This window comes from Semicossyphus pulcher, unplaced genomic scaffold, assembly GCF_022749685.1.
Source record: "Semicossyphus pulcher isolate SPU_LCO1_2020_fin unplaced genomic scaffold, fSemPul1.0.p SCAF_5, whole genome shotgun sequence".
Taxonomy (NCBI): Eukaryota; Metazoa; Chordata; class Actinopteri; order Labriformes; family Labridae; genus Semicossyphus; species Semicossyphus pulcher.
Genome location: NW_027211726.1, coordinates 7039014 through 7055172, shown reverse-complemented (window position 1 = coordinate 7055172; position 16159 = coordinate 7039014). Strand labels below are relative to the sequence as shown.

The 16159-nt window shown below is 39.8% G+C and overlaps 2 protein-coding genes across 2 annotated transcripts; both read left to right on the top strand.

The window, feature by feature from the left end:
* Window positions 1–511: 511 nt before the first annotated feature.
* Window positions 512–1713, top strand: LOC138608686 (putative transmembrane protein ZNF593OS). The gene is made up of 2 exons (XM_069681246.1): window positions 512–562; window positions 1564–1713. The coding sequence occupies exons 1-2, from the start codon at window positions 512–514 to the stop codon at window positions 1711–1713; spliced, it is 201 nt and encodes a 66-aa protein (XP_069537347.1).
* Window positions 1714–5183: 3470 nt separating this feature from the next.
* Window positions 5184–15734, top strand: LOC138608473 (Na(+)/H(+) exchanger beta-like). Its single transcript, XM_069681066.1, has 12 exons — window positions 5184–5469; window positions 10146–10606; window positions 11577–11827; window positions 12524–12741; window positions 12936–13132; window positions 13587–13676; window positions 13832–13902; window positions 14237–14410; window positions 14649–14763; window positions 14851–14949; window positions 15141–15213; window positions 15457–15734. Exons 1-12 carry the CDS (start codon window positions 5190–5192, stop codon window positions 15717–15719), a joined length of 2292 nt encoding a protein of 763 aa, XP_069537167.1. The 5' UTR covers window positions 5184–5189; the 3' UTR covers window positions 15720–15734.
* Window positions 15735–16159: the final 425 nt, after the last annotated feature.

Here is a 16159-nt window from a genome sequence, read left to right as displayed (position 1 = left end):
GTAATGGTGGCTATTAAATTGACAGTATTATTGACAGTTATACAGTAGTAAAAATTTACGTTAAATTATGAGTAACATTTGCAGATATCTTCGAGTAGAGGCTCCTTACATCTGTAATATTCCTTTGTCAAATCTACAAAAGTTCTGGAGACAAAGTGATCTCTAATCTGCTGCTCCACTATATTCAGATTATGTGCCAATAATCTAGACAGAGAAATGTCAGACATATACCGTCCTCACATTCTAGAGGAGACGATATTTTTGTTTAACTTTACCTCGCCAAAAAAACCAAACACTTTTTTTCGCCCGAAACATCACCCACAAAACGTCCCTCAAAAAACTATTTCCAAACAAACCATTAAAAAAAAAGTGTTTTTTTCAAGTGTATAAGTTGTATAATTAAATTCTTACACTTCCTACATTGTAAAACACGATCTATCAGAGGAGTGTTGACAGTTTTCCTTCACTGCAGGGAGGTCGCTGGCTCGTCTGAGAGCCTCCAGCAGCAGAAATGATCATCAGACTGGGAAGACTGACACCGGGATACTTCCGGCTCCTGCAGGTGGGTCACAAACACTCACACCAAAGTACCTCTGGGTTTATCTTTTATTTGACTCCATGGCTGAAGCAATTTTACCCAAATGACAAATTCATTATAACTTACTCTGGGTAGAGCAGACGCCCCGTATACAGAGGCAAAAGCTTGACTCAACGGTTGCAGGGTCGACTCCCACCCTCAGCCCTTTGCTGCGTGTCATTCCCCATTCTCTTCTCCCCGTATTTCTGGTCTATTTTCATCTTTCCTGTAAATAAAGGTAAAAAGCTCGGGGGGAAAATCTTGAGAAAATAAAAAAAAGAACAATTTTCAGATATTTTTGGCTTTAAATTGAGGGAAAGCAGTGATGGACGAAAAGTGCATTAATATTTTACAGGGAGATGATGGCAGCTCCTCTCAGGAGGTCACGTTATATAACCTGCTCAGACTAACTGTGTTGAATGGAAGAGGGTGCATGAAAGGGAAATGTTACGTGTGTAATACAGCGCAGTGTCTTTTCTGATTCGACCATCAGGAGGTGCCAAAGTCTGAAATCCTCATTTCTACCTGATGGCTTTAAAAACACATAAAAAATCATTATGCAGTAATATATAATATATATATATATATATATAGTCATTTTTGCTTTTTATTATGTTGTTTTTTAGCTAGTTTGCAATGCAAGAAAAGGCGGAGTCCACAAATACAAGCCAGTAGTTATTCATGGTGCTGGTGCTGGAAGAAGCAGAGACACAAGACAGCAGGCTTTTTTCAGACTTTCTACTGAACTCTGATGGACAAAGATGGTTGAAAATCCGCGAACTATCCCTTTAATTCTTCTGCATTTTAAACTAAGGCACTACTGGTACTAACTAAAAGTCTTTGTGACTAAAAGTGGCTAAAGCAAACGGTTTATGGTTGTTTATTTGACCTGTCAGTTGAAATCCACATTATGCCTCTATGTGGAAAAAGTTTCATATTTCAACTTCTAACTGTCAGCGTTTAACTACGTCTGTCTCCGTGTGCAGCGGCAGGTCTCAGGTGAGGTCCGCATGCAGCCACAGAGCAGCCTCATTGATCCCATCGCCATGACGATGGCCACACTGGGGATGGGAGTGTCTCTGTACAGCGCCAGACAGATGGCCGACAGGGTCCGTCTGAAGCATCAGCACGCCTGAGTCCAGTGAGAATCACTCAGCAGCAGACCGCCGCCCGTCACAGCGGCTCTGTGGGCGGTCTGTGTGATTGTTTGTGTACGTCGCGGAAGGTTTGTGATGGATGTCTGATGAGAGGTAATGTGTTTGTGGTGTCGATCGACGGAGAATCAAAGTGTCCCATGGAGGGTAAAGTGAGTCACTGCTCAGGATGAATTCAGAACACTTTCTGTGCATTCGCAATATTTATAAGCAAATAAATCAGCCTGTAGTTTGACTTATCTGCATATTTGAGCAATAATTGTATTTTAATCTATTAAATGTGCATATCAGGGTCTCGGCTTTATAGTTTAACCTGCAGACGTTGCATTTAATGCTGCAAAAAAGTTGTTTCTTAAAAAACATGTGCATAAAATATATTTGAATAATCATGCAGGAAATTTTCTAAGCATACAAGCTTGTTGTATTTTTTTTATATCTGTCACAAACAAGCACTTTCCCTTCAAAATACTGCAGTTCAGTCTTTGTTTTTTAGCACCGTTAAATTTAGATTGTTAATCCTGAAGCAGCAGCACCCTTTATCACTCAGCAGACCAGCAATGTAATAAAAATGTCATGTTTTTACTAGTTTAATGTGAAGATAATGTCTGTTAATGTGAAATGCCACTAAAAGACATTTAAATAATTCACTGTAATGTAACTAATGTGTTTAACGGATGTACTTCTCAAATAAAAATGTTCATAGTTAAGATTTCTGCCTGCAGACGTTTATGAACTGATGTTTCCAGAGTGTTCTGCATGAACTCAGCTCTGTGGTTCTCAGGCTTCAGCCGTGTGGAAAAGCTCTCTGGGAAACAGCAGTTACCGGGCGACTGCACAGGCTGTATGGAGCGACTCATGTGGATGAAACCCAGACACAGGAAGTGATTTACAGCGAGGCTTTGCAACATGAAAGAGATGCTGAGATAAAAGTCGCTCCTAAGGTACATTTTCACCATCATGAATTGTAGTTTTCTTTCCCTCTGAGACGCAGCAGTTTTACGTTTGAAGCCTTCCTCAGTGGCTCTTTGACAGCTCCCACACAATTTTAAAACCGGCATTAAAGTTACTAAATTATAAAAAGTAAACTAAAAGCTGCATGAATCAATATTTCTGTATTAATAAAGGGAAAATACTATATTTGGGTTTTATGCTGTTTCACATTTTAAGATATATATACAGTATATAATGTTACAATGTTGGATGTCCGGACTAAAAATGGGTGAAGTTTCAAATCTGTAGGTACAAGTCTGTTGGAGTAATCCCCACACTGTAAATTCAAACAAGTTAAGTTTTCTTATTAGGAAACGAACCGCTTACCTTAAGTTAACATAAAAGTTGAATTAACACAAAACAAATACCATAAAATTTGGTGTATAAGTAACTTTTTTTTAATCATCTATTTATAGAAACATTTGTAGTTTTTTTTCAATAGCTTCCAGGTCATGTGACCCAGTGTCCTCAAATCAAGTTGGACAAATGAGAATAAAGTCATGTGACAAAAAACATAATTTAATTATTAAAACATGGCAGCTAAAGAGGAAGATATTTCCCTCAGCAGTAGGTGGAGACCAAACTCAGATCTTAAAGACATCGAATAGTGGATTAAAATTCATCTGGTGGCCAAACACGTCTCAAAATAGCTCACAATGCTGCTCAGTAGCTGCTAGATGTGTTAATAAAAACTATATCAGCTTTAGTGGCCAAAAAATCTACTGTTACCGCAGGTTTAAACGACACCGTCGAGGAGCTTTTTTCTAGGAAAAATGCAACTAAAATTTGTATTTAATGCTGGATTTTATGTTTGTAAAACTGTAGGTGGGTGATCTCAACCCAAGGAGAAAAAAACATTTGACGTGGGAATAAACACAGCTGAGAAAATAAAAGATCTCCTTAAAGTGTCATGACCCTGGGAACATCAACCCCAAACAGCCTGTGTATTTCCAGATACTTCTTATACAGTTTGTTGGTGTCATTCATGACATATAAAACTCAACGTCCCTGAGAAAAACAAACAGCTTCTATATTTATGTTTCCTGCAGCGTCTGTTGAGCAGACAGCAGCCAGACGAGGAGGTCTGACTCTGTGGGAACGGCCCTGTTGTTGGTTTTACTAATTCTCCTCTGCTGGGGGCTGAGGGGCATGAAGAGGACATGAAGTGAGCTGTGAATGATCTGTTAATGCTAAAGCTTTTTCAGAGAAACTATTCTTTTTTACTTCATTTGAGAAGCTAACATGTCAGTGCATCAGAGTTGGGTTATACAGATTCTAAACTGATAAAGCTTTAGAGATTACAGACATACGTTTACATTTTCTGTCTCTGATTTGATATTCAGGAAACATTTGAGAGTCCGCTCCTGAAAAAACAGAAAATCTCATGATCCATGAGTGCAGAACTGACTGAAAGATTATTGTGGCTGCAGATGGATCCCCTCTGGTAACAGGCAGCAGGCTCCTCTTGTGAGGATTCATCAAACTACACTTTATTTCCAGCCTTAAACCTTCAGCTCTCAGTACTGAAAAATACTGTGTCAAAAGTAGCTTTTGACAGCACATGAAATAAGAATTTAAAAAATATATATATTGTCTTTCTTTCATTCTGACTCTTTTCATACATAGGTTGTATTTTCTTTCCTGATTCATATGTGCTACTGTAGCTGAATTTTGATCTCGCACTGGTTAGATGATCTTTTTATTTTGACGTATATGGAAATGTAAATAAACTACAATTAAAAAAGAAAGCTTACTTTAGGTTAAAGGAAAAATACTATTAAAAAAAGATGTCTAACCAGCAAACTAGACAGTTTTTGTAACTGGACAAAAGCTAAAATATAATAATAAGAATGTTGTAACTGGACTTAACACTGGTACAGATAAAGTTGAATCTATAACAATGCATTATTATGCATCATTTTTCCTGTTCAGCTATAAATATCATTACAATACTCACAAGTACATCAAAAATGTATCGCATTAGTAATGTACCTTTCACCACAGATGTGCGCGTGTTGGTCGTAGTGGTCCTCCTGTCCAGCAGATGTCACTTTCCCTCCCCGGCAGCTTCGCATGTTAATATGCAGCGAGAAAGAGAGCAGCGTGACAGATGACTGCCTGATGGATGCTGGTGCTTGATGCAAGTAGTTGAGGAGGAAACTTCACATGTAGGGATCAAACAGACAACGACTCACCGGACTTTAAGTCTTTAACAGGCGAGAAAGAAGCGGGATGTTATTTTAAAATCACCTCCCACAGATGACAGCAGCGTGTTTGTTTGGGAAATAAACCATCGTTTGTTCTTGCACAGCTATGCGTGATTTTAGGACGCTTGGGGAGTTTGTGCGTAAAAGTGCGCGCTTCTCCGTGGTGCACCTCGCTAGCTCCCCGTCCTCTCTTCATCTTCATCTTCATCGGATCTAGAGCTGAGCGACAGCAGCAGATCAGCCGTCAAACCGCCTGAAAACATGGCTGTGCTGCTCCGACCCGCCCGGAGGAGTCTCAGTCTGACTGCGTTGTTGTGCGTTTTGTTCCTCGTTGTCGTCTCTGCTGCCTCCGCGAGTCGTGATGTTGCTTCAGGAGACAACGAGACGAGGAGGAATCCAGGGACAGAGGAGGACTCCCATCACCAAACTAACTCCACCGCTCACAAGAAGGCTTTCCCCGTCCTCTCCTTCAACTACGAGCACGTCAGGAAGCCCTTCGAGATCTCTCTGTGGATCCTGCTGGCCCTGCTCATGAAACTTGGTGAGTGACACATGACTACAATCACAGAAGGATTTCCTTGCTGACATCCAGCTTAGTGCTGAGTTAAAAAAAAAAGCAGGGTACTGATGATCCAGACTGACGTGAGGAAGCTCCAGAAATGTATTTTTAGGGGCTTTTTTGGCTCTGAAGTTTGAAAATGCTCCAGTTGTATGTGTATATAAAGATGTCATTCAGTTCAACAGAACAGAGAGGAAAATAACTGAAGTAATTAAAACAGCAGGAACAAAAATAGACACAAGAGCAGCTGGGAATAAGATACACATTCATTATGACTAAATATAGAAACAAACGACCAGCTGCCTGAGTTAGAGCAACTTTGAAATCATGTAGCAGCTTTATTTATAGAATCCAGACCGATACTGTACATGTTTATGCTGCGCAAAGATGTAAATAAATACAGCTAAACTTAGGGAGTTTCATTACAAGACAGCATCCATTAAACATAGAAAAATACCACATGCATCTTGTAGAATACCACATACCACATGCATCTTGTAGAAACAAATAAACTTTAAAATACATACTTTAAAATAAGACTTTTATTGAAAAAAATCTTGCTACAAACCACCAGTTTATCCTGATAAAGGCCTTTCTTTCTTGAAATAACTGGTCAATATACATCATCTATATGTCAACAGCCAGGTTAGTCTTTTTGCATCATCCATTTATTCAAAATCAAATAATAAATCACCAAACTCACAGTTGCAAAACAACAAAAAGGCCCAAAATTGCAACATTAAAAGCTTCAACACATCAGATGCAGTTAAAAGTCAAACACAACAACCTAAATGTTCCAGGAGGTACAAACATAAAGACATCAAGCTGCTACACCAATTTAAGATTGAGTCTGTGCAGCAGCCAGAGGACCTAAGAGGTTCATGTTGGATAAACAGGTAGAAGAGATATTCTCTGTAGAGCTTCATAGAATAAAAGTGAAACTCTAGTTGCTTCATTTTAGCTTTAATGAGCCGGCAGTCATTACAGAGACATTAGCAAGATGAGTTTTTGTTAGGTAATGAACTAATCAAACTCGTCTACCTGAGAGAGTGTCAGATCGTTATGAAATCACTTCCATCATAGAGCCAAAAACACCAGATTTCAGTGATGATGAGTTCAGTTATTAAGATGAGTCTCCTCCTGTCCTTAAGGCCCCATTTTTTCCAGCGTAACTGCTGAAAGATTGGATATCCGTGCTGCAGAGTGGAACAGAAAGCTAATGATGTTTCCCCAGACAAACTAATTTCAGGACCGGATGGTGTGAGCATCTGTCTGTCTGTAGTCGAAGCAACTGTTGAAGGATTCAAATTCAGCCTTTGAGAGGAGCTGACGGCAGTTGTTCAGACTAATTGTAGGGATTAAATGTGTCTCATTGCAGATTTATAACGATTCATCTCCTGCCTGTGACCTTTCGTTTTCAGACAACAAAAATCCTCACGTCAAGTGGCTAAACTTTGGACACCACTGGAAACACATGGCTGCAAACTAAGAACTTTATTTTCTTAGGTGGTTTTCCCTCAATGTTGTGGACTGTATTATTTAACTTCCAGTATATTTAATGTGCTGGTCGTTATGTTCTATTTTATGATTTGCATACAGTATTTACAGTTTTCCCACCCACTCAAGCAATTTGGCCACCAACCAAACTCTGTACAATGTTAGGAGCGTTTAAGTCGCACCTTATCAGATTTATTTGTGTGATTGTTTAAGTATATTTTGTTTAACTTCAATGTCTAGATTGTCTTTTAATTTGTGGTTTCATACAACATTAAATAGAGCCAAAGTGAGAATGACCGATTAGCTTATCATTAGTGTTAATGTTTATGTTAGAAATTATGGCGAGTTCATTTTAGAATATCAGCTCTATTACAAAGTTTGTCCTTGAGAAACGTTTTTGAAAATGTAAAATGTTCTTCTCAATACATATCTGAGCCACAAACCTTTAAATTCGAACATCTAATATCAATCTCATATGAAATTTTGGTCTATATTTCATGAAAAAAGGAAATATTGGCCGACCATATTGTTTCAAAATTGTTAATCTTGATGTTTTCAGATCCTCAAACTTCCATTTTCAGACATTCAGTCAAATAACATCTGCATTAGCAACACAAAACATAACACTTCTCATATTGTTGAATATAAAATCCTTTTAATGTCATTAAATAATATCAATAAATATTTTAAGTGCCTCAGCAAACCTTCAACATTCAAATGATTAAAATGAGACCTTTTAACCTTTTAATTTTATATAATGATGAATTTTGAGTTTGTAATTCTTGCAGTATCCCTCGTACCACCATGTTGAATGTGACGGCAGCAGGCATTGATGAATCTGATTGGCTGTAGGAATCAGTCCTTCAGTTTGTCGTTGGCTGACTGGGCAGAACAAAGCTCTATCTGGCATCTTATCTGTTGGGTCCAGCTGTTGTCTCCGAGGGCCGGTCCAACTTCCTATCCTAATGCACTGCTCGATAACAAAGATCCCAGTGTGCCGAGTCAGGGAGGAGAGGAGGGGGCGAGGACGGTCGCACACAGACTAACCACTGACTGCTTAAAACATGGATGGAGACTTTTGTTACAGCAGCCTCGACCCCACAGTCACATGACTGAGTGTGAATGTCAGGGCCTGATGTAGCTGAGAGAGTGATGATATACAGTCCCCTTGGCTTTACAAATTTTAGCTTATATTTTAGCAGCCCACAGCTTTTTTTTGGCTCACTTTTAAGGCTGCTACCATTATTTTTTGGGCCTGAGCAGAAAGCCTTTTATCAGTGAAAAAGCTCTTAAAACAAACTCACATTATCTGCCCACCACCAAAAAGCAGGCAGACACAGCTAATAACTAGCTGCTAAATAAAGTGGAGAATTTAGCCAGAGTTGGTGATACAAAAAAACCCAAGCAAAATTAGATTAAATATTGGAGTTATTTTGATCTAATAGACAGAAACTAGCCTGATAATGATGCTCTGTTACTGCTGGATGAGTAAATAAGCAACTGTTTGCTAACGTATCAACTTAAAAGCTGATAATATGTCAAAGTTGAGTTTACAATTTGTTAATTCTGCCCCCAACGTGCCAAAAAAAAAGTAATTAATTAATTTAATATAATAATTTACATAATTTAATTATCAAAATTGCAACTGTTTGTCTTGGCTACATTGCTACTTACGCTAACAGGTCATCCATAACTATAGTAATGTTTGCAGGTCAGCTAATGTTGGCTAGCTATTGGGCGAGAGTGATTTTAACTAACCTTTCACAAGCAGAAATGACAACATCCACTGGTTTCCTGTTCTTAAATGTAAAGAAACCAAACTTAGCTACAAAGCCTCTCATGCTCATGCTCCTGTTATATGTAACGTTATAGAAATGTTAGCTGACAAGCTCATGCTAGCTAGCTGAAAAGATTCTGGTATCACAATCTCAAATATGAAGATATGCTTCTTATTAATGCGAACACTTTATCCACTCGACAGTAATGTTAGCATGTTAGCTAACAACTTTTGTAAACTAGCTGTAAATTGGGCTACTTTGATTATATGTTGGCTCACTTTAAATCGGGCAATTAGATTCTAATCAGACACTCACAAGCAGAAGTTACAACATCCGTTGGTTTCATGTTCTCAAATATAAAAAAACAACTCTTACGAAGCTTCTAATGCTAACAGCTCATACCAAGCTGTAGTAATGTTTACTGACACGCTCTTGCTAGCTAGCTAAAAAAAAATGTATCCTCGTTTCATTTTCTCAAATATGAAGCTTATTCTTCTTATTAATACTAACACTTAATCCACTCGACAGTAATGTTGGCATGTTAGCTAACAACCATTGTAAGCTAGCTATAAAGTGGGCTACTTTGATAATAATATCAAAACCTTTTTTACAGCCAAAAATGACAAACATTTGCTGGTTTCATGTTCTCAAATTTGAGGGTTTTGCAACTTAGCTTACAAGCTAATATGCTAATTTTTGTTATACAGCTTGTGTTTGTAATTTGTTAGGATTCGCTATTGTAAATTTAATAGCGTATATTTTGACTGGTGTTAAGGTAACGGAGAAGATATTTAAATATATATATTTAAACATTGTTTTTGACTTGAAAAGATAAATAATTACCTTTTATTGCAGCTGTTGATTTTCAATTTCACTAACATCTACTAAAGGCTAATTAAGAGTTTGCAGTTAAATGAAGATTAAACAAATAGGTTTGAGACTACGTGGATTCAGGCAGCTGTTCTGTTCCCATAAAGAGCCTGGGCCTTGTAGGCTGCAGCCGCTGCTGCAACATGTTTGATATTTCATGAGGTCGTGAAGCCCAAATGATTGAGTGCATCATTTTATTGCCTTCTCAAACTGCTGCTCTAATGCACACAGTGATGTATTGCTAAATACAGCTGCAATGAGTTATAACATTACTTAATGTTGAAGAAAAACACATTTTTCATCATGACAAATGATAAATTATACACTCATTCCTGTTTCTCCTCAGTCTCTTTACTACTGCAGACTGTTATCCAACTTAAGAGACCTTCTGTGATGTTTGAGATTTAAGAATAAGGTTTTATTTCAAGTTTCTGAGTTATTTTTCAGTTTGATCAACTCGAGCTCTGAACTAAGATTTAATAGTGAACATATTTGATTCTCCTCTCTTTGCAGGTTTTCATATTATTCCCAGAGTGTCCAGCGTCGTCCCAGAGAGTTGTCTGCTGATCTTCGTTGGTCTGCTGGTCGGCGGCATCATCAAAACCATTGGAGAGGAACCCCCCATCCTCGATTCAAAACTCTTCTTCCTCTACCTGCTGCCTCCCATCATCCTCGATGCTGGCTACTTCCTGCCTATTCGGGCCTTCACAGAGAACCTGGGCACCATCCTGGTTTTCGCCGTGGTCGGGACGTTGTGGAACGCCTTCTTCATCGGTGGGATGATGTACGCCGTGTGTCAGATTGAAGGAGCGGGTCTGGGCAACGTGGACCTGCTGTCCTGCCTGCTGTTTGGCTCCATCATCTCGGCTGTGGACCCCGTGGCCGTGCTGGCCGTGTTCGAGGAGATTCACATCAACGAGCTGCTGCACATCCTCGTGTTCGGCGAGTCGCTGCTCAACGACGCCGTCACTGTGGTGAGTGAAGTGAAGGCTGGAAGGACGGTGGTTGTAATCAAATAAGTATCTTTATTAAAGTACCATACCTTATAAAAGACAAAAACAATTAAAGATTAAACAATTCTTTCGCGAGTCTTTTTGACCTGGGATCCTGTACAAAAAAAGAAGTACATAAATGGGGACAACTTCAGATGTCTGCAGCCTCTCAGACATTTCACTTCCAGACTTTTAAGTTGGTTAAATTTAGATGTCTGCCCGCTTTACAGACGGTCACTGATGATACGGAGAAAATGAAATCAATTTTCCCTTAATTCACCACTTTGCTTTCTCCTCCAAAGCTGAAGAGGCTGTCTAAGATTAAATGTTCCTGTTAATAAGATTGTCGGCAAAGTGCAGCTGTGAAAATGCATGAATTAACACTAAAAGGATAAAAACAAGGGAAGTAGAAAGACGTAAGACGGAACTACTAGGGAAGGGTGAAACTAAGGAGAGGAGAAATGCAAAATGAAGAGTAGAAGGAAAAAAGGATGAAAGGATTAAAAGAAGGAAAGGAGGGAAAGAAGGAGGGAGATTTGTGAGGATGTAAGGAACAACAGATAATAAATAAAAGGGTAAATAGAGAGACGGAGAGGAAATAAATAAGTAAAGGGGAAGGATGGAAAGAAGGGAGAATGTTAATAAAGAAGAAAGGAGGAAAGAAATTAGGGAAAGAATGCAAGAAAAAGAAAAGAAACAAAAGGATGGAGGTGAGAAAGGAAGGAAAGAAGTGAATAAGAAAGTAAAGACAGTAGTCGAGAAAGAAAGATTGATTGAATGAAGCATAGATGGAAAAAAGAAAGAAGGGAGGGAAAGATGAAAAGAGGGACATAAGAAAGTAAGGAACAAAGAGAAGAAGTAAAGACAGATAGGAAATAAGAGGGAAGGTAAACAGCGAAGACAGTCCCGACACAGACAGTAGCAGACTCAGGACACCTGTTTCCCTCTGCAGGTTCTGTATCACCTGTTCGAGGAGTTCTCCCACGCAGGGAAGGTGACGGTGGTCGACGCCGTCCTCGGTGTGGTCTGTTTCCTTGTGGTTTCAGTGGGGGGCATCATGGTGGGAGCCATCTACGGCATCTTAGGTGCCTTCACGTCCCGCTTCACATCTCACACCCGAGTCATCGAGCCGCTGTTCGTCTTCCTGTACAGCTACATGGCTTACCTGTCTGCGGAGGTCTTCCACCTGTCAGGCATCATGTCGTAAGTCACTCAGCCTCTCTGCTCACTGAACAAAACTTTAGTTTGGGATATATCTCTTAATGTTCTTCTTAAGTAATAAATGCTTGTTGCCATTGTCAACCTGTTTTTGAAATGTTTACCACACGACGCAAAAAAATGTTTCCGCCAATTGATTGAGAATCCTTTCAGCTCAACAGCCATCATAGACAATACACTATTATTCACTAGCCACTACTTTATTTTGAGTTACAGTCTGACATTTTGAGAAATATACTTTTAGTCACAAATTGTTAAATCTAAAGCTATAGCCAGTTAGCTTTGCCTAGCATAAATTGTGGAAGCAGAATCACCACGCCCACTTAAAAATGTGTCCCGCACAAAATACCCACAAATTGTTGCGTCTCATTTACTTTCTTCTAACAAGAAAATAAACAAATGGTATATATAAGTAGTGTAATAGAGATAGTTTTGAGCTTTAGAGTTGCTAAAAGGCAGATTTTGGTTAGCTTGTACAGACCTGGGCTAGCTTTTCCCCTTCTTTACAAGCTTTATGCTAAGCTAAGCTAACTGCCTACTGGCTCTGTCTTCATATTTAGCATAAAAACACATAAAAGTGAAATCAAAATTCTCATGTAACTCTCATGTTTGCAGTGTTCAACCTTACTCTCTGTTTGTAAATGCATCTTTCTCTCCTCGCTCCCTTCCTGTCTCGAACAGGTTAATAGCGTGTGGCGGGGTGATGCGGCCGTACGTGGAGGCCAACATCTCCCACAAGTCGTACACCACCATCAAATACTTCCTGAAGATGTGGAGCAGCGTGAGCGAGACGCTCATCTTCATCTTCCTCGGTGTCTCCACTGTGGTCGGTCCTCACGCCTGGAACTGGACCTTCGTCATTTCCACGGTGTTCCTTTGTCTGGTGTCGAGAGTGCTCGGTCAGTGAAACAAAACATGGTGACTTTTGTCTCTGTTAACTGTTGAACTTTTATCCCTGGGTCCTAGTAGATTTCTGATTTGTGCCAAGAGACACATTTTTGCACTGTTAATTATATTAAACAGACAGGTAATCAATAATGTGATATTTTTTTAGCATTCATTTGTAGTTCTTGGTGTTTTCTGTGTGTTTCAGGAGTCATTGGCCTCACGTACATCATCAATAAATTCCGTATTGTGAAACTAACCAAAAAGGATCAGTTCATCGTGGCCTACGGTGGCCTGCGAGGTGCCATAGCCTTCTCACTCGGGTACCTGCTCACCAACAGCGAGATGAAGTTAATGTTCCTCACCGCCATCATCACCGTCATCTTCTTCACTGTGTTTGTGCAGGTCAGGAGAACATTTACATCACTGGGTTTTATTTTGAAAGACTAACAACCATACCCAGCAGTTTTAGTTATGTATTAACTGACTTAGGATACCCTTTAGTTATTACTACTGTGACAACTATTCATCCTGGGGTCTGCAGAAAACAAGACAGTCGAGCATCACACAGGGAAAAATCCTGAACATTAACAAAGTTAAAACAAAAAAAAAACAAGAGGAAAAGGAAATAAAAGAATCAGTTAACACATAAGTCAGTAAGTAAACAGTTTAGTGACACTACTGGACACCAGCTGAGCTAGCACAAGTCTGTTTGGTTGCACCTAACATTTTGGATTTATATGTAGTAAACCAGTAAATCAGTTTGACACAGTAAAACATATCAAACACTTTGATCTACACTGAAAAACACATGCCATTCAATTTCCTCTTGATCTCACTGCTGTTTGTGTGTCTTCAGGGAATGACGATCAGGCCTCTGGTGGAGCTCCTCGCAGTGAAGAAGAAGAAGGAGAGCAAAGGATCAATAAATGAGGAGATTCACACACAGGTGAGATCAATAATGATTGGTAAGACAACAGTGAAAATCATCAAAGGCTAAAAAAGTTATGTTGTTCTCAGACTGATTAAATGTCATTTCTGGTTATTTTTCCCCAGTAACATATTCTGTAGTTTGCAGAAATTAACAACTCATTCTGTCTTTAGTTCCTGGATCATCTCCTGACAGGGATTGAAGACATCTGTGGTCATTATGGACACCATCACTGGAAAGACAAGTACGATTTTTACTGTCTTTTTATGAGGAAAGTCACCAACAAAAACCTTTTATTAAGCGTCAAGGATGCCCTGGTATGCCACAAAACACATGATTTAGAATAGGATGAATGTGTCTAATGTTTCGTTAGCTTTGGTTGAAGCTCAAGGTTTTCTTTTGTCTGTTAATATAAATGTTTCACAAATCCTCCCTGATGATGCTGTCGCGGTTTGCTGCTTTAGAGAAGAAGACAGGAAGTCATTTTAGCTGTATGAAAATCCTGCGGTAGTTATCGTGGTGACACTAAATAATTCTCTTAATAGCTCAGCTAGAAGTGATTTCTGTTGTGTCCTCAGGCTGAACCGCTTCAACAAGGCCTACGTGAAGAGGTGGCTGATCGCAGGCGAGCGCTCGACCGAGCCGCAGCTCATCTCCTTCTACAACAAGATGGAGATGAAACAGGCCATAATGCTGGTGGAGAGCGGCAGCACCGCCAAGCTGCCCACCTACGTGTCGTCTGTGTCCATGCAGTAAGTTTCTGTCATGGGTCAGGAGGACAAATCATGTTTTTTTTTTTGGTGAACTAACCCCTAAAACATTGTAAAACATTGTATTGTCTGGGTGTATTCATCACTTTTCTGTGTCCTCCGAAAACACAAGTTTTTTTCAACTTTGCAATTCTTTTCTTTCACTGCAGTGCTTCGAGCTTTCAGGGCCATTTTTTAATGTTTTAATAAATAGCTTGATCTGTTCTGTTTCTCTCTTCAGAAACATTCAGCCCAGAGTGCCGGCAAGAGGACGAGCGATCCCGAGCATCTCCAAAAGTCGTGAACAAGAAATTAGAAAGATTCTGCGAGGCAACCTGCAGAAGACCAGACAGAGGGTCCGTAACACAAGAGTTTAACAGTCTGCTGTTTTTACAGTTCGAAAATGTGTTTCTAACTTTGTCATTTGTTGTTTTGCTCCTCAGCTGCGTTCGTACAGCAGACACGACCTGCTCATCGACCCGTTTGAGGACAACATGAGTGAAGTTCGCTTCAGGAAGCGGAGGGTGGAGATGGAGAGGAGGGTGAGTTTAGCAGCCACTGTGAGTCTGTTTGTAAATGTTTGAGCTGACAGCTACATGTCAGATTTGTAAGTCAGTTGTCTATTTGAGATGTGCACTTATACCTTAAATTCCATGATTGTGATTATTGGATGTGATTGCCAAATTCTTAAAGTATTAATGTACGAAATGAAACCTTTGTGTCTGGCTCACAGATGAGTCACTACCTCACAGTCCCTGCAAACCGACAGGAAACACCGCCAGTAAGAAAAGTCTGCTTCGAATCAGGTCAGTTAAAGTAAACATGCAGTCCTGAGTTGGATGACAGGAAGTTGGTGAAATATGCTGCTTTATTTTCCTTTTCAAGGCACAGTCACACGATATTTTCTTTAATGCCACATAAGTGTCATGGTAAAACCCGTGTGTTTATTCTGCACGCAGGTAAAGGTCAAATCAACAACCTCTCTGAAGCTAACTACTACTCTTTTTTTTAACGCTCCAATTTAACGCTGAATTGTATCTGTATCCCAGAAAACCAGGTTTTCACTTATGACGACAGCGAGAGCCCCGGAGGCCGGGCGGCTCAGCCTCAGCCCATCCCTCCGGATGCCGTCAGCCTGTTGCACGAATCCCCCCAGAGGCCCAATCAGAGCGAGGCACAGAGGGCCACAGGTGACACCGAGAGGAAGGAGAAGGTGGCGGACGAGCAGGAGGAGCAACAGAAACTGTCTCGCTGCCTTAGTGACCCCGGTCCAAAACAGGAAGAGGAGGAGGAAGAATCCAGACACTCATGATTACACATGTTTACAATTCATGACTGCCACATCTATTCTGTTGTATTTAGTGAGAGGAGAGTCATGGGAGTCGTAGCAACGCTTGTTATTTATGTATTTAAATTGTTGACAGTATTATTCTTTCAGTGTTCTGCTTTTGTGAAATGGGATTATGCATTTTTTTCAAGCATTTTTTGATATATTTTTCATCAGTTCATGAAGATATTTTACATGTAACACATTACCAAAGCATGCACCACCGGGCTCTTTCAGACCTTGATTTCAGCCTGAAGTGTCGGCAGCATTTTGTGTCTTAACAAGCAGACTTGCTTTTAAAAAGAGAGCACTTATTTTAACAAACGTAAAGCATCAGACGGATGGAGTTTACCCTTCAAAACACAGTATTAAAAGTCTGTAATGTAGAGCTTGACCGATAAGTCATCGTCTCATATTATGGCCAG

What these genes read in the sequence shown, in the direction of transcription:
- LOC138608686 (XM_069681246.1), top strand. Translation starts at nt 512, where the DNA reads ATGATCATCAGACTGGGAAGACTGACACCGGGATACTTCCGGCTCCTG. An exon ending in GATACTTCCGGCTCCTGCAG is followed by an intron (nt 563 to 1,563) that starts GTGGGTCACAAA and finishes CTCCGTGTGCAG; the next exon opens with CGGCAGGTCTCAGGTGAGGT.
- LOC138608473 (XM_069681066.1), top strand. Translation starts at nt 5,190, where the DNA reads ATGGCTGTGCTGCTCCGACCCGCCCGGAGGAGTCTCAGTCTGACTGCG. An exon ending in TGCAGAAGACCAGACAGAGG is followed by an intron (nt 14,764 to 14,850) that starts GTCCGTAACACA and finishes TTTGCTCCTCAG; the next exon opens with CTGCGTTCGTACAGCAGACA. An exon ending in AAAAGTCTGCTTCGAATCAG is followed by an intron (nt 15,214 to 15,456) that starts GTCAGTTAAAGT and finishes TCTGTATCCCAG; the next exon opens with AAAACCAGGTTTTCACTTAT.